This window comes from Phyllostomus discolor, chromosome 7, assembly GCF_004126475.2.
Source record: "Phyllostomus discolor isolate MPI-MPIP mPhyDis1 chromosome 7, mPhyDis1.pri.v3, whole genome shotgun sequence".
Classification (NCBI taxonomy): Eukaryota; Metazoa; Chordata; class Mammalia; order Chiroptera; family Phyllostomidae; genus Phyllostomus; species Phyllostomus discolor.
In genome coordinates, this window is record NC_040909.2 from 126,102,951 (window position 1) to 126,125,908 (window position 22,958).

At 44.6% G+C, this 22,958-nt stretch overlaps 1 protein-coding gene across 1 annotated transcript in view; it reads left to right on the plus strand.

Annotated features, from left to right (window-relative positions):
- Nucleotides 1-16,474, plus strand: part of DEPTOR (DEP domain containing MTOR interacting protein) — a 119,635-nt gene extending 103,161 nt beyond the window's left edge. Inside the window, exon 9 of the mRNA XM_028533961.2 lies at nt 12,252-16,474. Within this exon, the coding sequence (XP_028389762.1) occupies nt 12,252-12,380 (129 nt within the window). The 3' untranslated portion in view covers nt 12,381-16,474. The remainder of the gene's footprint in view (nt 1-12,251) is intronic.
- Nucleotides 16,475-22,958: the final 6,484 nt, after the last annotated feature.

Consider the following 22,958-nt stretch of genomic DNA (forward strand, 5'->3'; position numbering starts at 1 on the left):
CAGGGAACGCCCGTCTTCGAATCCATGCAGTTCTCTGGGCCTGGTGTGTGAGGCACCTGAAGACGAGGGGATCTTGAACATGACGCTGAGCCCTCCGTGCCCATTGCTCACTGCTGGACCATGGGAGGTGGGAGGTGGAGGCTTCACCTCCAGTCTTTAACCATGTTACCGTGAGACTCTTGATCCTTCCACACAAGTTCTTAAACTGAGACGGCCTGATTAGCCAGCTTGGGAGCCGGTGGCCCACAGATCACTGGGTCCTGGGTCCTGCACGTAGACCAGGTACTGGCGGGATACGGAAGGGGTTCTAGAGCAGAAACCAGAGGCACGGCTCCCTCGCCTGGAGGCACCAGGCTCCCACTGGCCTTGGCAAAGAACGTCTAAGGTTGCTTAGCCCAGATCTTGTCATACCCCTGCTCTGTCCTGTTTAGAGTCCTTTCGCTTCTCCCACCAACACACTGTCAGCGAGATGGGGCCTGTGTGTCCCTGCCGAGTGTGTGCGTGCACATGTGCTTAGCCCAGCTCAGGGCGGCCGCACCACTGTGGAGGTAGAATCAGGAGCTGAGACCGGCTCACCTTTAGAGGTTAGTTAGTGGCACCCCTTGGGAATGGAATGATATATGGAGAATGCATTGCATTTGTGGAAGCAAAGTTATAAGGCAATTATTTGCCTGGTGAATTATGTTGATGTGTCCTGCACCTCATCAAATAATCTTTTAAAGCCTTTGATACATTAATTATGCATTTTTAGCACAATCTAGGAAAAAAAGCATGATGACTTATGGGTGTTAAGTGGCTAATAGTGAACACTGCAAGGGGAAACTGCTAACTGGGTAAGAGATTCTTGTGGAGGAAAGAATTTGGGGTCGGGGTGGAAGTCCGACCTTCTGGAGCCTCTTTCCTTCTTGTCGTAGTGCCCATGGGAGCTCATGTCAGTGTTGAGTGTTTCCTGCCGCTGGAAGCTCCAGGGGCTGACGACAGGGGATTCTAAGGGACTGTCTGCATGCACAGTGTAGGCCAACTCTGTGCTGGGGGCAGGGGACGGGGCGGGGTGGGTAATTTGTGTGTCCCCCGTGGTATAAAGGCTCCACGTGACAGGTCCCTTTCCTTCAGTAGTAAAGGAAGTCCATGGAATCTTGTGGCTATAATGTCAGATGTCGCTGCTCTTTGGTGCCCAAACAGCTCTTACAACCTTAGAAATCACCAGCTCAGGAGCATGCCGTCTGTCTCGGCCCTGGCAGACCTTGCAAGAGGCTCCAGCGCAGTCATGAGCTACCTGTGGGAAGGCGGTGGGAGCCGCCAGCACAAGCCACCACCCTCCATTCTGCCTGACCCATGACTCCAGAGAGAATCCCAGGAAGGCAAGTTTCCTCCTAATCTGTGGAGTCTGAGTGCTATGGACTGAACCAGGGTTCCCCACACAGCTTCCTCTGCTTGAAGCGCGCCACGGTCTCCCTTTGGTTGACCTCCATCACCGCCAACAACTGGGCAGAGGGGACCGGAGTTCGGCCTGGCTCTGAAGTAGACCTTTGCTCCGCCGGGGCTGGAAAGGCAGTTTCTGTGCGAAACCAGCCGGCACTTCGAATTGCTCAATTTCAGGCAAAAAGTCTTTAGAGTTGCTTTTTATTGTTTTATTGTGAAAGAGAGTCATGCTTACAAGTAGTTGGCTTTCCGTCAAGGCTAATTGCACAGTCTGTTCTTTGGGGAACCGCATCGCCGTGCAGCATGCTCCCAGGGCACCCAGCTCCGAGGAAGTCAGTAATTCTCGGGAGAGAGAACCCTGCGTTTGTCCGGGGACTGGATTCGGCCTCCTCCCACGGCCTCGCTCCCCAGCCAGTTGCATATTTGGTGGAGAGATTTATGGGACTGAAGCCACAGCTGCACATTTTCTTTTCTTTGTTTCCCCCCAAGCATTCTTTCCTGTGGTCAGGGAGGGCTGTTAGGGACTACGTAGACCCACGGTTCACTTACTCCAGCAGTGACCAGAAGTCCTCAGTAGTGTCCACGCTGACCATGGACATTTTTGTGAACGTGAAGCATACTATAGATATAAGGACTTCTTTTTTTTTAAGATTTTATTTATTTATTTTTAGAGAGGGAAGGGAGGGAGAAAGAGAGAGAGAGAAACATCAATGTGCGGTTGCTGGGGGCCGTGGCCTGCAACCCAGGCATGTGCCCCGACTGGGAATTGAACCTGCGATGCCTGGTTCGCAGCCTGCACTCAATCCACTGAGCTACACCAGCCAGGGCGATATAAGGACTTCTTTGTGCAGATGTCACGAGCAAATCTTGACTCAGACTATGTCTCTTTGGTGAAGGACCATTCATGAGCCGACTTACACTGCACGACTCCCTCAGTTCTGAAGCAATTTTGTTGGAGTGCGTATCTTCTAGACAGGGCTAGGGATGCCTTAATCCAGTTCCACAGCTCTGTTCATTAGAGTTGTGTTGCTGGTTTACAGTGACTCCTGGAGCCTCTGTCCTTGCAGGCTGCTCGTGGGTGGGAGGAATCTCGTTCTTATTGCCCTGCGTTGGTTTTATTTTTATTTTTATTATTTTTCATTCTGAATGAATAACTCCAACTCAACATCATTTCTATTTCCTGAACCAACACCCAAACTGACCCTCTTGGGTATGGACCCATGCAGTGGTTTCTGTGTTTTTCAACAATCTGCATTCGCTGGACCGTTTGAAAGGGAGAGACGGTGCAGGAAAAGGGGCAGAAGAGGAAAACCAGCGCGCATTTAACGTTCACTGGGATTCAGCCCTGGGTGTGGTTAATCAGACATGCTCCTCATAATAAACTTGGTCGGCATTTTACAGAGGAGTCACATATACTCAAAGAAGGTGTAACTTGCCCAGCCACATAACTAATACACTATAAAGGGTGGCTTAAAACTACTTTTATCGCACTACATAGAACACGTACAAATGATTTTTTCAAATTATGTATGTATACCTCAAGCTATTATAAAATGAGCTGTTACCCAGGAGTTCTAAGACCATAGATTAGTTGTCTGCTTTTGAGGTTTATGTAAGTTAATCATGTTGTGATTGTAGTATTAGACACACGTCTAGGAGTGGAATTGCTGGGTGTGTGACATGGGTTATGCCTAATGTTCTATCCTTTATTGAAAGGGGAGCAGAATAGTCTCGACCTATTATTGTTGAATTGTCTGTGTATCCCTCCAATTCTGTGGATTTGGGTTTATGTGTTTTGGGGCTTTTTTTTAGGCATGTATGTTTGGTACATACATGTGTTAGGTACAAGTATTTGTAATTGTAAATTTTTTGATAGATTGAAACTTTTATCATTATAAAATGTCCCCCTTTTTTTCTCCAAGGATATGTTTATTGGTTTTAGAGGAGGGTGGGGAGAAGCGTTGATGTGAGAGAGAAACATTGATCGGTTGCTTCTTTCTTGTATGTGGCCCTGACCAGGAATCAAACCCACCACCTTCGGGTGTTTGGGACAACGCTCCAGCCAAGTGAACCGCCTGGCCAGGGCTCACATGTCCCTGTTTTCCGCAGGGCGTCCTTTGTCCTGCGTCAGATGCCCCTGTGTGAGGGTCCATTTCTGAGCTTTCCACTCTGCCTCATTGGTCTGTGTGCCTATATCAATACTACTGTACTTAAGTGTCTTAACAGAACGTAGATTAATAATGTGTCTTTTTTGTTGTTATTGTTTATATATCTAAACCATGTAAGCGCTTGAGACAGAGTCTCGCCTTACATTCTTTTATTTGTATCGTTCTGAACTTGAGTGTGAATATCTAAAATAACGTCTCCTTTCCACATTTAATGCATGCACACTCCTAGCCTAGTTCTTGGCACGTCAGTAGCCAGTGAACAAAAGTTGTTAATAGTTCAGTCAGTAATAAACAGAAGTGGGTGGGGTTTTGTGTGTGTGTGTGTGTGTGTGTGTGTGGCAGGGGGGAGGTTTGCATAGAAATTTAGAACTGCAAGTCCCTAATAAATATAAAAATTTTCAGCTCAACTTATCAGATGCTTGGAGAAGCGAAGTGACTCAGAGTGACTCAAAGTGATTCAAAATGACTCAGCTCCCTGGGTGCAGAGCCGAGGCTAGAACTTATCTCCCGGTGCTTCCTCCATTGGTCTCTGCGTAACTTGACCCTCTCGGGAATCCTTGCTGGGGAGGGAGGGAGGGAGGGAGGAAGGAAGGAAGGAAGGAAGGGGGGAAGGAAGGAGGGAAGGAAGGAGAGGATCCCTGGAGACAAACTTTTTAGGAAACCCGTTTTTGCTGTGGGTTAGCTAAGCTTTGTAGGCGACTGAAGGGGCTGCCTCCCCTTGGGCGAGGTAACGCCCATGCTACACTGGTCACCCGACGCCAACACTCTCGCCTCCCGCAGAGGGAGACGGTGTACTGAGTCTGCCACTGTTGTGAAGCAGAGACGGCACACCAGAAGGGGCATGTGGGTGGCACTGGTGACGTCAGGACGAGCACCGATGTGGTGATGCAATCACCATGACAAACGGTGTGGTTTGGGGCTTGCTGGCTGAATTATGTGCAACGTGGTTACCCAGAGCGATTGCGCATCCCACATCCGTGTTATGTCTTCCCTCCTGGAACCTTTCACATCTTCATAAGAGCCGTGAATCCTCGCCTCCATCTAGCGGGAGACCGGAGCTTCCTGCAGTGACAGGGGGCTTCCCCTTCCCCTGCAGGTGATAAAGAAACGTGGTTATTTGGACACTGGTTGAGGCGAATACGATGACCTTACCCCCACCAGGGCCGGCCCAGATGGAGAGATCTGCCCGAGTTATTCTAAAAGAGTAAAAATGCCCTCGTTCTACTCCCAGCCGTGTTCTTCCCTGCTCATGATGACGGCGGTGGTGAGAATGATGTCCTGGTGAACATTCCTCCGTTTTCAAAGACGGAGGAGGAAAGTACCCAACGCCACGTTCTTAAGAAGTTCGGTGTGTAAGGGGCGCTTAGATACCAGGCGGGGTGTTCATGCACGTGGCGGCAGTGCCGATTTTAGGGGCGCTGATTATCTGTGAGCTGGAGGAAGAGTAGCCGGGGGCTGAAGGATAGCAGTTTGTAGTTAAAATCCTGGCTCTACTACTTACTAGCTCCGGTTCCTTCTCTGAATCTGGGCCTTTGACTGTGAAATAGGAAAAATAATAACAATAGTAATAATCCCTACCTCACAGATTATGTTGGAAATTTCAAGCGAGTAAAGAACTCTGGGAAAACATTAGATGTTCTTCTAGCTCCTAGAGCGCTGCTCGTGATAACCTGGCAAGTGGTAACCTAAGAAGCTATGGCTGCACACCTTCAGCTTCCACAGTGCTGCGTGTCAGTTGTATCTCAATATAGCTGGGCAGGAAGAAGTTAGGTAATGACCCCCTGCCCCCAAAATATAAAACAAAAGGAGTGGTCTAGGTGTATGGTCCAAAGGAATGGCCAGGCTTTCATAGGCCTGGCTAACAAGAGAAATAACAAATCCTCCATCGAAAAGCAGAGTTTTCTTTACATGTTTATGCTCTTGCTTTTACAGGCTCATATGTCAGATTATGAAAACCAGAGTGTATGATTTGGAGCAAGGTTTAAAGAAATGAGAACAACCAAAATATAACCTTTTCTTCCTGAACTTGAAATGTTCATGCTTTCAAATATTTCTTCATCTACTCATGACTTTCATTGCTTTAGTTCACCCTCAGCCTTCTTTGGTTTTTGGTGCTCGGGCTCTCAGAAGGCTCCGCCCTCCCGCACAGCAGGTCTGGGCGTGGCGTGTATGTGCCACATCAACAATGGGAAGACAGCGGCTTGCGTGTGGCTTTAAAAGTCTGTGGCTCTAAGGTGCCAGCAGCTCTGGTTATTTTTGGTGTTGTTTTGAGCAACTTGGGTATTATCTCTGATGATAGTTCTGAACTTCTGCATTTTATACATTGTTATTATTAATTTTGAAGTCTACAGGGTAGCAAAATGTGGTTCTAAAAATAATAGACTTCAGAAAAGTAATAATTATGATGAAAACTGAAATGTCAGTCTCGCTTTTATCCTCCAGGCTGTTAATGCTTGTGGTCATAGAATGCATTATTATAATATTAACAGGTGTGGGGCTGTAACTGGAAAAGACACCGGCATTCGGGCTGCCTGTCACTACCAAATCCAATAAGCAATGACAGCGATTGAATCTTTTATGAGTGCTTTATTCAGATGGCCGGTGATCCGAGAAGATGGCAGGTTCATACCCTAACAAACCATCTTCCCTTCTCTTTCCTGGCCAAATATTTTATAAGGGGGTGGGGAAGGACAAACAGTGCAGTGAGGGCTTTGAGATTCAGAAGCTGCAACATCCCTGTCCTGGGCAGTTAGCTGATCCCAAGGGTGGTCGTCTGCTCTCCCTGGAACAAAGGTTCGGATGTCCCCAGGCGGTAATCTTCTATCAGTGCCCCAGGAGGTTGGCTGTTTTTCCCCCCTGGAACCAGGATGGGCCTTATCTGTAGTTTCTGAAACAAAAGCTTTAACATACACATTATTTGCTAGACTCATAACTTTTTACCTTAAGCTAAAATTTTCCAAGTCTTGAGTCCCCTATCAGGGTGAGCATTTAAAGTAACTTTCGGTAGGAAAAAATTAGTGTATGCTTTACAGAACTGCTTTTCAACATAGTGTTTTATTAGAATAACCTGATATATTCAATGAAAATGTAGGTTCTTGCCAGCCACCCCCCTTAAAGACTCTGGTTTGGTAGGTCTTGGGTGAGATCTGAGAATTCACATATTCAACAAGCCCCCAAATGTGACTCATATTTGCACTACAATTTGAGGGCCATTATTTTATATTTGTGTACACTTTTCACTAAGCAATTGAAAAGTGAAAATGGTTTGAATAGGGTTCACTGTACCTTCTAACATGCAGCTGCACCCCCCACCCCCACCCTGGCCGAAGCTTTCTCATTAATTGGTGCCTTTCCTGTCATAAGTAGCGTTTAAGTAAAATAGGCTGGATGCCTGGCATGGATTTGCAGAAAATTCTACTTTTCATGGGAGCTTGATAAGATGATTTCTAGAATACACCCAAATGTTCTGTTTGGTTGAGAGTTTAAGTATTGACTTGCCCTTAATACCTTGGTTCTGCTTTCTGTGTCATTTGATTAGATAGCATTCCACACCCTCCTCACCAGGACTCAGTGCTTCCTGCATCTCTGTGTCTTTACCTCTTCTTTTTGTGACTTTCTGTCTCTGGAACCTTGTCTCTCTTGGTCTCTGTCTTGCTAAATGTTTAGTCCAAGCAACCTTAACCTCTAATCCTTCTTTTTCTTTCAAGGAGAGAGAGGGAGAGAGAGAGAGAGAGAGAGGCACCAAGGTAGCATTCACATGAACACATGGGCACATTCATTTCCAGGAAATGTCTTGGTGGACACAGATTTCCATAGCAGCGAGAAGACACTTATGTAATTCTAGGTGTAGGGTTTCTCCCCGGCCTCACTCCCACTTTGGATGAAACAACTGAATAATTGTGATCTCTCTCCAGCCACACAAAAACTAGTGCACAGTTGCACAATCCCGTGGGCATTCAGTCTGTCCGGAGGTTGTCAGACATCTGCCAGGACTGGCTCAGGGAGAGGAATTAGAAGCAAGATTATTTGGTTGGTTTGGCTCCTTATCAGGAGGAAGGCTGGATGGCGTTCAGCCTAGGTATTTATCCCAACTGATCACACCCTGAAATGTGCCGAGTCCTGCCTCCCTTGTCCTGTTAACTCTTTCCAGACCTACTGTGGGTTGTAGCACTTTTCTCCAGTGCCCTGTTGCTCAGAGACATCACTTACCTGTGACTTAAGAAGGTTTTATTCTTCCTTTCCATTCAGGATAATGTCCGCCATATCCCTCCTTTAAGAAGTTAAGCTGCTGTGTTTTTTGTAGATTGAGTTTAGAGAAGCTACATGAGCTCATGAATGATTTCTTGTCTGTGAGCTGGGGAAATGAGAGAATTGTAATCAAATCTTTGCAAACAGATCTGATAAAGCAGGAAAAATGCATCTTATCCTCACATGGATTCTCATTACCACCTATGGTTGGCATCTGAGTCTCCTGAGCCCAGGTAGGAGGTAATATGTACCTAAGGAAGATCTATTTGGAGGTCATCACATGTTCTGTTGTCTGCATGTATTTGCTTTTGAATATAGAAGGAAAATAATTTTCTCAGGCTGTGCACTTCCTGCAGTTACTTGTAATATGTTTATTTGCAGAACATAGTGTACCGTAGATGCTAATTCAAAGTCCATTATAACTAAATGTGTGACAGAGTTCTACCTGTACTTCTAGATCATTTTGCACATCGTTAGTAACAGGACATCGGCACTGCTGGAACCGCAGCAGCTGCTGGGACCACGTAGGGAGAAATGACGTCTCCCCTAACAGCCTGACTCTAAAAATACTATCTTGAAAACAGGCGTGATAAAGTTCCCTTTGCCTCATTCAAGGAAACAAGTTGAAATAAATGTCTCAGTTTACATATTGTTAAGGATTTTAAGTGACACAAAAAGCAACCCAACCTTAAATTGTGGAAATTGATCACGATTTAAGGCAACCCAACCTTAAACTGAGAAAATTGTGGCCTTCTTTTGAGTTAATTAAGCTGTTACAATCATCATAACCTGCATGTCTTTTCCCATCCGAGCCACTGTAAACCTGCTTTGCCCACCCCTGTATCTGAGAGGACCTAGACTTCCTCACACTTACATATGTAGATACTGTACTTGATTAATTTGTATTTATGGAGGGCTGCAGCATCGTGTGGGGTTCAAATTCCAGATGCGGCATTTAGTTGTGTGACCCTACACAAATAACCACTCTAAGATGCAGGGGTTTTTTTATAGGGATTGTATTGCAGATCATGGATTGCCAATGATAGAAAATAGCTATTATAAGGGGGAAAAATGAAAGTGATTGGAAGGTATCAGTAAAGTAGCAGTCTAGAGAACCTAGCTCGGTAAAGGACAGGAACCAGGGCTGATCTGGGGCGCTAAGTCCCAAGAGGAAATAAACTTTGTCTCCTGTGTTGCTCAGCTCCAGGTTCAGTGGTCCAGGAGAGAGTCTGATTGGCCAAAGTTGGGTCAGGTGACCCCAAGGATACAGGAGGGCACCTTGATTGGCATTCCCATCCCTATTGCCCACCACAGGAGAAAGGCGGTACCCAAAAAAGATACCAGGTTGCTTTCAGCAGAATGGCAGCTGTATGGCCCAAACCCAACAGATGTCACCTATGGCTATTAGGAGGATTTTCAGTAAAGTGGATAAAGTACCTGGATTGGTGCCTGGGAAACAATGGGTTTTTTATAAACAACAAAATGTATTGAGGAATTGCCTTCTGCTTTGAAAAGGATCCAACCTACAATACTCTTCCTCCTGAATTAGATTATAAGCTTCACGAAGGCAAGGACTGAGCTATTTAAATTTTTATTTTTATTTAAGTTCTCCACACACTAGCTGGTACAAAATGCTATTGTTTTTTCCCCCAGCACCCTAGGTGTCCTCCCATAATCTTGGTACTCCCGGAGGAGTGCTCAGGTGGTGTGGCACAGGGAAGGGGGATAGGACAGGAGTGGTGCTTTCGCTCCAACCCCACCCCTGTTCTCTGCTGCTCTGGAGACCTGTGGACCTGCAGGGGTAGGGCCGTCTGTATGCCTAGATAGCATTGAATCAGCTTTATTTTATAAAAGAGTAAGTTAGTCACAAAATTTGGTATTTGAAAAATGAGTGTGTGTTCACACACATACACACACAAATGAAAACAAATAACCTTTATTTTATTTTATTTTTAATAAAATTCAGTTCAAGTTGCCACTTGAACTGAATGGAAAGTGGTAAGAAATGAGAAAAATGTGCCCATCTAGAAGGGAGTAACCCTTTCTCAGCCATTGCCAAGTGCCATCCAGATGTGGTATCATTAGATCTTCAGACTGTTCTAAAAAGGCCAGAACTTGTACTGTGTGTGTGTGTGTGTGTGTGTGTGTGTGTGTGGCCTTAAATGACACAGCAGACCAAATGCACATAATTGACATTTACAGAGCCTTTCAACCCAGATCATCAGATTTTTTGCATTCTTCTCCAGTGCACATGGAACATTCTCAAGGGTAGAGCACATGATGGGTCAGAAAACTAGCCTCAACCAAGTCAGGAAGATTGAAATCACGCCAAGCACATTCTCTGACCACAATGCAAAATGACGTTCCATTAACACCCAGTTAACTGCTGGAGTCAATGGCTATAATTTTCTCTCTGTTTTCATGCAAAATAATTAGCAGTGATTATAAAATCTAGAGCAAACTTCAGAGTGAGGTTAACTAAAAATATTACTTCGCATTATGTTTAAACTGATGAGGGGGGACCATTTGTCAACACAGGTGGTTCCTTTATACAGGGGACACGTAACCTCACATGTATTAAATCATTCTTTGCTATTAGTCCCAATAGGTTGGTAATAACTTTTCGTTTTTCAATCATTCAGCTTCAAAACTGGGAGCCTCCTTAGAACACACCCTAGACACATCTCCTACTTTCATGGGTATGGTACAATGATTATAATCATAATCAGGTCCAGTTGAAGATCGGATGGGGACCAGTAAACTAAAAATTATTGACAAATTGTGTAATATGTAAAGAAACAAAATAAAGTTTTTTCACTGTAATAAAAACTGAAAAAAAAATCTGGATTTCCTAACTTCCTAATATTGATCTGTTAGACAAGCACTGTATGGGAGGGATAGGATACAGTTCCGGTTGAGACTCAGTGCTGAAGGTGGTGTTCAAAGACACAGGCACACCTCATCCCTGAGCGCAGGTGCAGGGTGAGGTGGGGTGTGAGCTCACCCGGCAACTTCTGCCCTCCCATTTGGCAAGTCCAAATGATGGTTTTCAAGAGTTTCCGCATTTTCACAACATTTGAGTTAATGTTAAATAATTAATAATCGGGAGCAGGTGTGCGCATGAATTACTCAGGCGTTGTACCTAAAGAAACATTACCATAACAGCAGAACAACAGACATGGGGGACATCATTAAGTTGACCAGTCTCAACCAAACCTTCCCCATTCCCTCCCCTGTCCCCACCTTCTTTCCCTTTTCCCATTTGTCTTCCTCTCTTTCCTCCTTTTTATTCTCGTATTTTCCCAGTTAAGTGAAGGGATAATTTCTCTTATAAGGATCCCTGTGATTACACTGGGCCCACCTGAATAACCCAGGGTGATTCCTCTGTGAAAATCAGCTGCTTAGCAACCCAATTCCATCTGTAAGCTGAATTCCCCATTGCCGTATAGAAACTAACGTATTTATAGGTTCTGGGGATTGGGACATGGCCATCTTTGAGGGTTGGGGTATTATTCCACCTCCAACAAAGTACCTACTATGTGCCAGGCACTGTATGGACTTATAGTCTCTTTGATTCTGTTTTGCTCTTGTCACTGACAGCTGGAGATCTGTGTTTTCTCCATTTTTCTATTTGAATGAACATAACCAAGTCGCTCATATTGAATATCCACATCTTCAGACACACAGCAGATACAGCATCTGTTCACGCGTGTCAGCTGAATGAAATGCGCCCAGCACCTGCTGCCACCATGAACTTCATGAGAAGTGCTTTCATTTGGGGCAGTGGCTGTGGGTCAGTATCAAGCACCCCGTCACATATCCAGAGGGGCCTCTCATTGTTTCTCAACTAGGACACCTTGGCAAGTCAAAGGAGGCACTACTAATAGTTATGCAGGAACAACAGGAATGAAAGAGGACTTGTCCTGGGAACACCAGGCCATGGGGTCCCCCTATACATTGGCTCCAAAGGAATAATAGCAGCCATAAATACTGTGACTATGTACTGAGTACCCCATAGGTTCAGAGCACTGTGGTAGAAGCTTCACATACTTTACCCCATTTAGTTCTTAAAACAATCTTACAGGTGGAATTATTGCCATTACTTTTAATCATCCCCAGTTTAGACTTGAGGAAAAGAAAGCTCAGAAATGCAAATACCTGGCTGAAGCTAGTAAGTTGCCGAGTTAGGATTTAAACCCAATTTTGTTAAAACTCTACAACAAATGCTTTCTCCATTATATTGCCTTCCAGGAAAAGTGCAGTTTCTTGGAAAAGATTGAACTGCTGTTGCCAGCTGGGGTGGCTGGGTATTTTAAGGATGGCGTGACCTGTGAGAACCGCACAGTGCCTCTGTGAGAGGACTGGGGACAGCCAGGAGCCATAACAGATGCTTTTCCTTCATCTTGCCTTCAGGTCTGCCAGTTCGTCGTCTCTGTCAACGGGCTCAACGTGCTGCACGTAGACTACCGGACCGTGAGCAACCTGATTCTGACGGGCCCGCGGACCATCGTCATGGAGGTCATGGAGGAGTTGGAGTGCTGAGCGGGGGTGCGGGCCCCTCGAGTGGCCTGCGGACGAGCCATGCCAAAACAACACAGAGCAATGCAAGGACGAGACTTCCGTGCCCGCGGGTGGCTTTGGACACACAGATCTTTTCTCCGTGTACACACATCCTCATTCGAGTTCCATACACTGTTTGAATGTGGAAGGACTGGGTAATGCACCTTAAAAACAACAGCTCGTGTCAGTGTAGAACATATTTGAGACACAGAATTTTCTGACTGGGTAGAATCGCTCTTCGTAGCTCTCATCCATTGTTTTTATATCTTAGTTTTGCAGAAAGTGGTTGAAATGCTTCTCTAGCCAAAACAGCTACATGCTAAAATCCCCTTTGTAGGGGGTCAATAGTGTAGTTTTTACAGACTCTAAAGTGTAGCCTCACCAAAATGAGCTTGGAAGTGCTTATTAGAGAACCTAGATTCCACTGAGCTTCACATTAAAGCGACAAAGGAGTGATGTCTGCTAATTAGCATTTTGAAGGAGGTTCTACAGCATTCGAGTGCTTTAAAAAGCCAACAAAAAGTGGCTTTTTCTTAATTCTTGCCTTTAGTATCAACTTTTAACTAGACATATGTTTTCAACATACGTTGACAAACAAAAGCGATGAGATGGTATGGGTGGGTAGGTGAGGAGATGCCACTTAAAACTGTTTGCTGTTTTCTCTGTCTGAGCCTAAAGCATTTTGTTCTGTCCGCTCCCGCAGCCTTCTGGAGTTAATGCTGAGTGTGTTGAATGTCAAAACAGAGAGGTTTGTATGTACACATATGATCCGGAATCAAGCCTCTGGCAACATTTCACTCTGAGGGTTGTCCCTTTTTAAGTGAAGTATCCTAGAACTTGGCCCATATGTGATGAAAACTTGAAACTAAATTGCCTTCTTGGCCTGCATTTCTACTAGCTTTTGAGTGTAGCATATTCTAAGGACATGACATGCTGCTCATTTGGCGAGGTTACTGTGTTTTGCCATGTATAATATGACTTTGAGCTCAATTTTTTGAGGGAAGAATAAGGATGAGCTTATACATGGGTATAATGATTGCATAGCACAGGCCTAACAATCCCGTGTATGATGCGCACAGAACCGTGGGGGCGCATTATACATGGGGGCGCATTTTGCACCCCCAAATGCGGTATTTTTCACCAAAAGCAAGTCTTGTGTGTTGTGACTTTTCAGCTCACTTGTATATATGCATGCTTCCTTCTTTCTCATTATTATTATTTTGATCTAGAAAAGAATGCATCTTGGAGCTTGGTGTATAGAGGAAATTCCTCAAAGTGCCAAATTAGGGAGTCAGGGAATACTGAATTCTTTTTCATTTCATATAGTGAGCTCTGAATGATGAAGTTACTTTCTTATTATGCATTAGCAAAATAAAACGTGAATGATGTACCTCAGCCATTTCTTTGTGAGAGGCTATCATGACGTATTGGTACTGGTGGAACCCACACACCATGTGGAGGGTGGTGCCACCGTGTTTGTGCAATCCAACTTTTCTGACCTGTAGCTGTAGTCGGAGAGTAGGATTTTGAAGTCAGATACAATGGCCAATGTTAATATTGTCGATGTGCATTTGAGAAACATCATCATCTCCATCCATGTTATCGTATGTGCGTTTACACTGTCTGCCAGTCTCTGTGCTACAGATCTTAACAAATATGATGTCTCTTAGTTCTCATCACAACCCTGCAAGGTAGGTATCATCATCCTCACTTTTCGGATGTGGAAGCTAAGTCCGAGCAAGTTTAAAGTGGTCTCTGAGTTCACCCAGCTGCATAAAGTGCAAAGTGATAGGAGCCTGGATACAAACACGGGCTTCTGTCTTGTTCAAGCCCGTGTCACCCCCACCCCTAGCCTTTCCCCCTTTAGGGACCTTCTGTTGAAGGTTTAGTCTGTACCACGTGCTGTGCTAAAAACTATTCATTACTTATTGTTATTGACTGGTGAGGTCAAGATCATTACCCTCATTTTACAGCTGAGGAAATCGACTCGTGACGAGGTTAATTAGTCTTATGCCCAAGGCCCACACAACCAATAAATGGGAGGCCTTACCATTCCGCTGGAAAAGATTTTTATAACGTCTTTAAGAGATGAGTCTTAAATGGTTTCCATGCCCCGGAGTCCGAAGGCCTTTTGAGAGATGGCACCTTCTTGTGTGCTACTTGTACACTTTACTCACACCCTGAAGCCTGTCATCGTGGACCCTGGCATAATGTCACCTCCCTTTAGCCAACCTAAGCCCCAGAGAAGTGAGTGTCTGGCTTTATTTACCCCCCACAGCCGCCTGCCTGTGAAATCTATTTGATTGAGAGCATCCTTGATGTCTTTGGTCTTGTGAATAAGGAGGTTAAGGGAGGGCAGGAGGGATGGTCCTCTACTTCCGCTCTCATCACTCTTGGTTTAAAGGCCAAATGCTAGACAATTCTATGTAAGGCCAAGAGAGCTTCACTTTAGCTCCCCCTCCAGCCCACCTGTGACCTCCTCACACTGTAATTGGAGGGAATGCTCCCCCTCCTCCAGGGGGCCTATCTAATGCCCTGCAGCCTTTGTACATGCGGTGTCTCTTCCCTGGCGTACCCTTCCTTCTCTGTCTTTGCCTGGAAAAGCCTCTCTCATTAACTCACAAATCTCATTGCGTCCAGAGCCTGGGCCAAACCCCAGTCTCCTGCTCCCCAGCCTACATCCTTTCCAGTCTAGTGTCCTCCAGCAGAGGGAAATTTTGGTGCACACGGGCCTTTGGCTTTGGGGCACTTACAAATGCAGATGGCGCCAGGTACCTGTGCAGGTGGAGGGTGTATACATTTTAATGGACTCAGGTTGTTAAATCATATCATTAAAAAATAAGTGTTTTGTGTGGTATGTTGACAGTAGAACTGCTTTAACATTTGGAAACTGCATTCCTAAACGTAACACCAAGAATTATTCTAAATTAACAGTGAGCAGTATTTCTAAGAACTTCTGTTTCAGTGTGGGCGGGCATCTGTGTGCCGCAGTATAGGTTTTGCTCACTGAGAATCCCTTGAAATGGCTTTTGCTCCCAGAAAACTTTTGGTTTTTCGGGTGTCTGTGTCATGTGTTCGTGTTTTTGCGATGGAGATGGAAGTAGTGTTTTTGTTTCCTCACTGGCGTGGTATGCGCCATCGGTGCAAATCCGAAAGCCATGTTTGTTAATGCTGTTGTTTGTGGAGAGGAAAATGCGGTTGCCTTTTGGATTGATCCTATCATGCGATGTTTTATTTTTCATCTCTATTAAACAATGATATAAATTGATCGGGGGGACTAGTTGACAAATGATGGGGAGCATGAAAAAGATACCCATGTCTGAGTAGATTAGATGTGATCAACTTCACGCCAGCTCAAAGGTGAATGTGTTGGAGTGGTAGCAATGAATAATTCAAAAATCGTAGTTTTCAGTTTGAAGTGGAGTCTCATGTTTTCAGATACTCAAGCCCTACTTAGGGGGCCGACAGTAACTATTCTCTCCCGTCGAGTATTAATCCCGTTTTATTTTGTTCATAAATGATCAGTTTTGCTAATTAGTTGGAGTCTATTCTATCACTGACTATGGATTTACTCACTGAAGGCGGAACTTCAGGTGTAACATCAGTTCAGTACCAAAAGGACCAATGTGCAGTGTGCCAAGATGAAGGTCATCGTCAAAGTTAGCATCCGCTGTTGTCAGATGCATTAATATATATATATATACTTAATATATGTTTATTTTTAAATTAGATGGAAATTTATGTTCTCCCTTTATTAAAAATTGTAGCATACCACTTAAAATTATAAGGTAAAAATAGGTAGTATAGCATGAAATAAATGCTAAATTTTTAAAGCAGTGACCTTAGGGTTTCGGTTTTCCTGTCTTTCAGAACAAATTTGCTGTTTTTTATTCTAAGAAAGGGTTGCGTTCTAAAGCTGATCTACTACTAACCTATCGTATGAGAACACGGGGGACTCGGCTCCAATCCTCTAATGTAGCCAAAAGTGCCATTTGTAAAACTACTTAATGATGGATGTTTTCTGAAGCTCTTTTGCCAGAGTGGGGGGGAAAGCGCATTAAAAAGCTTTTTCTGTACTGTATTTGAGTTGGAATCATTTTGTCCCTACACAGCCTAGAATGCATGAGTGTTGTGAAATAGTCCATACGGAGATTGCTGGATGGTGTTTTACTGCTCTGGGGGCATGTCCATATTTTCACTTTCAACTAATTAGGAAATCGGTATACAATTCAGTGTGTAGGGTGCCGGGGAGAGTCTGGGGGTGAGTGGTTGTTTGGACTACACCCAACATTAACCAAAAGAACTTGACTTTGTTTCATATTTATTCACGTATTTATTTATTCAAGAAACCTCACTGAGGATTTGCGTTTTGCTGGACACTGCATCCAGGCCTTGGGAATACAAAGCTAAGGAGATGTAACCCTGGATCCAGCTTATTCTCCAAGCGTGGCCTTTGGCCCTGGCCAGCGTGGTTCAGTTGGTTGGAGAGCCATCCCCCATACACCAATAGGTTGCAGGTTCGATCCCGGTCAGGGAACCTATAATTCTCTCTACATAGAGGGAGGAATATGAAATAATGGTATTGACGCAGGTGGCTTAATGCCAGAAATTGCCCAAGAACCAGAACACTGACAACAACTGACATTTAGCTGTATTCCCCTTTCCAGTCTTCCCACACTTACCCCAGCCCAAGGTAGCCACATTGGTGAATGTTGAGTTGACTGTTTTCTCATTCTTTTTGCTCTTAATGTTTGTTTACATTTTTAAAAAATAAACATTTTTAAAATAGCATCAAATTTTAAGTAGTTTTCTGGGACTGGCTGTTTTAATTCAGGATCATTTTACTAAGATTCTTCTGGATTTTTAGTACAGTTGTAATTAATTCATTTTTCAAGGGTTCGAAAATATCGACAACACACATTATTTGTCTGTTGTCTTGTCACTAGACATGTGGGTTATTTCCATTGCCAAGGCCACAACTAACCAGTTTTCAAAGTGCTTGAACCAAGGTACCCTCCCATCTGAAATATAAAAGTGGTATGTGTTGATCAATATCTTAGCCAATGCATGATATTCTGAGACTTCTTAATTTTTGTCCAATAAATGTCTACTTGGTCAATGACACTGGAGTCCTAATTTGCTGCAAAGCTCACAAAACTTGAAGCACAACAAAATGTAAGAAATAGTTTGTAACCCTGACTTACTACTGCATCAATATCTTCGTGATGCCCAGGATGTCTTCCATCTTTGTTCTGCAACAACTTTGTGATTCCAACGAGGAAAGGATTCTTGGAAGTCAGTATAACATACCCAAGAACAGCCAGAAATAATTTATTGAGCACCTACCATGGGCCTGTCACTAAGTCTTTGGCAAACAGCAGTCATGAAGACGTGACCTTATGAAGTTGGCATATTCTTGGGGGGAAACAGACAATAAATAAGTTATATAAATAAAACAGTGCACTTTAGTTAGGGGTGAGTGCTGAAAAGTAAAATGAAACCAGATGGCGTGATAGAAAACGGAGTTGCTACATTACTCAATGCCTATGAGGCACCATTCACATTGCATTATACATGAACAGCGCCCCCTGGAGTTAGGCAATGCAACAGCCCTGAGAGCGTGGGGGTTGGGAAACCTGGGCAAACCTGTTAGGAGTTAATGCCTAACATGAGATTAAGCCAGCCTTTGAGAAATCTGAAAGAAGAGGATTATGGAGAAAACAGCAACGCTAAAGGTACTGAGGCCGGAAAAACCATGGGGGTTAAGAGCATGGGCTCTGGAGACAGGGACCTGGACTCAGATCGCAGCTCTAGCGCTTAGGAGCGCGCCCAGCTGTCACTGGGCCTCTCTAGACTGGCTTCCTTACCTGTAACATGAGGACAACAGTACCTACCCCATTGGCCTCCTGTGAGGATTAAACAAGATAGTGCATGGAAAATGCTTATCCTTGTGCCTAACCCATAATACATAATAATTGGATGTTTCTTTTGCTTTTATGCCCACTGAATAGAAGGAAAAAAGCACTTGGGGAAAGTTCTGACCTTACTTGAAATTCACACCAACTAATCCCCAGGACCGGACCCCAGGCCCAGAAATGCTCAGTCTGATGCTTTTTTTTTTTTTTTTTTAGCACACCTTTCTGTGCCTTGCTTTTCTCATTTTTTGATAAACCCAAACCTCACTAAATGATATGATAATATCTTCATATAGCTATATGAAGATTAATGAGTTAATATATTTAAAAGTCAGCACAGTGCCTGGTACCTAGGAAGAGCTCCCAAAATTACTATTGGTAGCTATTACTATTATTACGGTGCCTTGCAGATCCCATCATCGGGTCAGACCACGCTGATCCATAAGATTGTCTGTACGTGTTGTCTCTCTGCATCCTCATCACCGACCACATACACCTCAGCTCTTTTCATTGGGAGAGACTTGCGTATATCCGAAGGAACCCAAAACACTAATTCAAAAAATATATATGCATGCCCACATTCACTGCCGAGTTATTTGCAGTAGCCAAGGTATGGAAGCCACCCAAGTGTCCATCAAAAGAGAAGCAGGTAAAAAGGTGTGGAACATTTACACAATGAAATACTACTCAGCCATAAGAAAAGAATGAAATCTTACCTTTTACCGCAGCACGGATGGACCTAGAAGAGTGATTTTCAGGCACACATAAACTAAAACTTGGTGGCACACTGAACAATGTATTTTTTTGCCAGTCAGACAAAACATGGGTATAATTTTGACTCATTCACATTGGATGCCATTGTTGTCTTGGCTGTTGTCTTTTTTTTTTTTTTTTTGACAGTATAAGGGAAAGGAGGTCAGTGTCCCTGACTAAATTAAATAGTCAGGTATTGCATGTTTTAAAAATGTCTGTGGCACACCAGTGGAAAATCACTGATCCAGAGGGCACTATGTTCAGTGAAATAAGTCAGTCAGTGAAAGACACACACCATATGATTTCACATATATGTAGAATCTAAAGAAAAAAATTAAACAAAATAGGAAGAGGTTCATAGTTACAGAGGACAGGCTGTTGGCTGCCAGGGGGGAGGGAGATTGGGGGCTGGGTGAAAAAGGGGAAGGGATTAATAACTACAAATTGGCAGCTACAGAGTAGTCACAGAGATGTCAGTTATAGTATAGGAGAATATAGTAAAAATATTGTAATGATTACATGTGGGTCCAGGTGGGTACTTAAAATATCAGAGGATCCACTTTGTAAACCACCAAGTTGTATACCTGAAACTAATACAGAATAATATGGAATGTAAACTGTAATAGAAAAAAAACATCATAGACTAGATAATAGTAGGGTTAGAAAATATGTATATGATTTACTGTTTTCAATTAAGTACATTAGAAGAAATCACTTTTGCTATGTGCCTCAGATACTGAGGAGCAAGGAGATCCCCAGTTGGTCGAAAACACCTTTGGATTTGTGGCTGTAGGTTGGGGGAGAGCAAAAAAAAGTTTGCATTGGATCCTTATTTTATTCAGCCACCTTACCTTTTAAAACTGAAAATTATATGTGAATGACTTACCAAACATAATCTTTGAAGCTCAAGATTTCACAGTAAATAATTCCGCCAGACTGCAACATATTTACCTATCTACTTCAAGATCACGCTTGCCAGCAATTTTAGAGCCTGTTCAGAAAGCAATCCAAGTAATCAATTGTGCTTTACATCCCGGGGCAAACCGTAGTTCTCCGGCTAATTGGAGATTTCATCTCCATTGTAAAGGAGTCTCTTCCCTGAGCACACTTTCACGGAGACAGCATTCCATTTGTGGGGAGCTTCCCAAGTCTAGAGGTTTGGGAGCCTTATGCTGGTGTTATGTAAGCAGAACCTCCACCCTGTGCTTCTGTTAGCACAGGCTCTCTGCAGGCAACGCGGAGGCACAGGCTGCTGCTTGCCTGGTATGCCCGATGAATGTTGTAGGCAACAGACAGCAGCGCTCTGCAAAGAACTTGGCTGAGGTGTCTCCTGGTCTTACACTTGGGACTTGACCACTCTCTTCCTTTGCCTGTCATTCTGCCTACGTGACTTTCTCTCTCTGCCTCCTGGCACTCCAAATGCTATTCTGAATGCTCTTTGCACCCCGAGGGTTAAATATGAAACTCTCTTCCTCCTGAAGTCTGAAGTGCCTGGGTCCACTAAGATAATTCATTATGGAGACTTTATGAAAGTGGCTAGTGATGCTTCTACGAGTCCAATCTGCGTGGATGGGACGTGGGCTGATAGGACAGTGAGGAGGAGAGAGGGGGAGTGAGGAAGGCCCTTGGCTCTGTTGTGTCAGCTCTGAAAATGTGTAAGTGTAGGCAAAACGGTGCGACGAGCCCAGATTTGAAAAGAGCTGAAAGGTTCTGCCACTGGGAAAGGTGGAGGAGTGTGACAAGGACCAAGTGACATGGGAATGTGAAGGTTAGTTCATGATTCAGCAGGGAAACTGCCAGGGCTGGTGTTCATCAGCGAAGCGGGAGGGGAACGAGTGCCGTGAGCGCTCAGGAAGGTTGGAATCCACAAACCTCAGACCAGTCCGTCTGTGAGACAAGAGAACCACTGTCTTCTCAGGCTTCCCACGCGGCCGGGCTGACCGACCTCAAATGTGAAAAGCTGTCCCTAGGGCTTTCCTTGGCTGACATGGAACGGGAGGCGGCGAGCTCACCACCTTACTCTTAACGTGCACGTGGTTCCTGCTCACAGCTGATGATCATCCTCTCCTTGATGGCTCTGTTACACGCTTAAGTCCACCTTCTCTGCTTTCCTGCTTCCTCAGAGAACTAGCTGGCCCGGACTCCTCACCCTCCTGTCTTATTTCATAAATGGGAACAAAAGCACAAAATCAGAGCCTTTTTTTTTTGTCTGTCAGAGACCTTGTAAAACTGCTGGTTCATTCTGTCATTTTATGGTTGGAGAAACAGTCTTAGAAAAACTAATAATAATAATAATAATAATAATAATAGCTATTGCAATCTAAATACATGCCAGCTACTCTAACAAATGTTTTCTACGGGTGATCTCATTTAATCCTCACACAGTGCCATGAGGGAGGTTCTGGTATAATGCCCATTTTATAGGCAAGGAACTCAGCTCTCTAGGGAGGTTAAGTCGGTGGCACCAGGTCACATACAGGTCAACTGCTGGGGCCAGGCTTGGAACCCAGTTGCTCTGACCACTAGTGGTATCTGCCTCCTGTGGCCGCCCAGTCGGCCCAGAAGCACGAGATCACACATGCAGGTGGTGGCTGAGAACCACCTAGAACCAGAACTGGCTTCTTTGGAGCACCCTGCTTTCTTGACATGCTATGGGAGACCACGCCTGGCCCCCTCCTGCGCAGCAATGATCCGGGACTCATGCCTCAACCCTGGCGACTGCTATCACATCCTGCAGACACCAGGGATTCCCCCGCTTTCCTCTGTCTCAACATCACTACCTATCAGCTGGTTCATTCTCAGGGTTTCTCTTGCTCCTGAGCTGGGGGTGTAGTGCCTATTTCTGCAGCTTCCTTCTGAGGTACTCTTCTGGAAGCAAACACCCACACACTTTTGCTTCCATACGTGCATTTCGTTTCATTCACTCAATACATAATATTGTTGCTTCCTATTGCTATATTAAGTGTTAATCATTACAGGTGGGCAACTGACATGTAACTTGCAAGTCTGGGAGCCCTAGAGGATAAGAACTACATCAATCCTGTAGCTCCAGATTCTAATCAAGTAGCCAGCACACAGCAACCTCTCAATTAATGTATGTTATATGAATGTGTATTCGTACCAATCTCTTCAGTTTTACAATGGACTTTCCTGAAATGAACGTGAGCCTAGAATAGAAGTCTTGCAGAGGACCCCTCTGTCCTGCCTCCCCTCTTACTTAGATGACCTGTGAAAGACACCCACCCTCCTGCAATTCCTGGAAGCAAACCTGTGTGCATCTTACGTTACCCCGGGTGCTCCAGGCAGGCCAGGCTGACATCTGCCGGAGCACAGGAGACCTTCAATGGAACTGGCCCCTCCCCGGAACTGAGAGAGAAGGTGGACTCACGGCAAGCATAGACAAGGGCAAAGGGTGCTCCTTCTTTTAGACACAGACCCCCCATTAAAGGAACCAAGGCAAACCCCTAGGGCTCCAGGCTTCTAGAGGTGATAGTGGGTAGTAATCAAATGTGCCACCCACGTGCTAAGTGTTTCATATGTTTACATCACTAAGTGTTTGCTCTGTGCACATTATCTCGGGTAACCACTTTCAAATGCAAGTAACCACGCTCTAATGCATCTCACGATGTTCCGTCTACCCCACTTAACTTCTGACCCACATCCCTGACGACCGGCATCATGCAGAACAAGCAGGTTATAAAACCAGGGCTCTGCGGTGAAGCTGGACTTGGCGTTCGCTCAAGCACACAGGCGCGTACACACAGGAAAGGAAGCTTCCATCTGGATAAAGGATGGGAGAGTTGCAGGTGTCTTAATTCCTAACAAACCCTTCATTCTTGCACGTGCAGTGCTTTTCTTGCATGGATCAGGAGTCAAGAAGAATGTGTTGAGG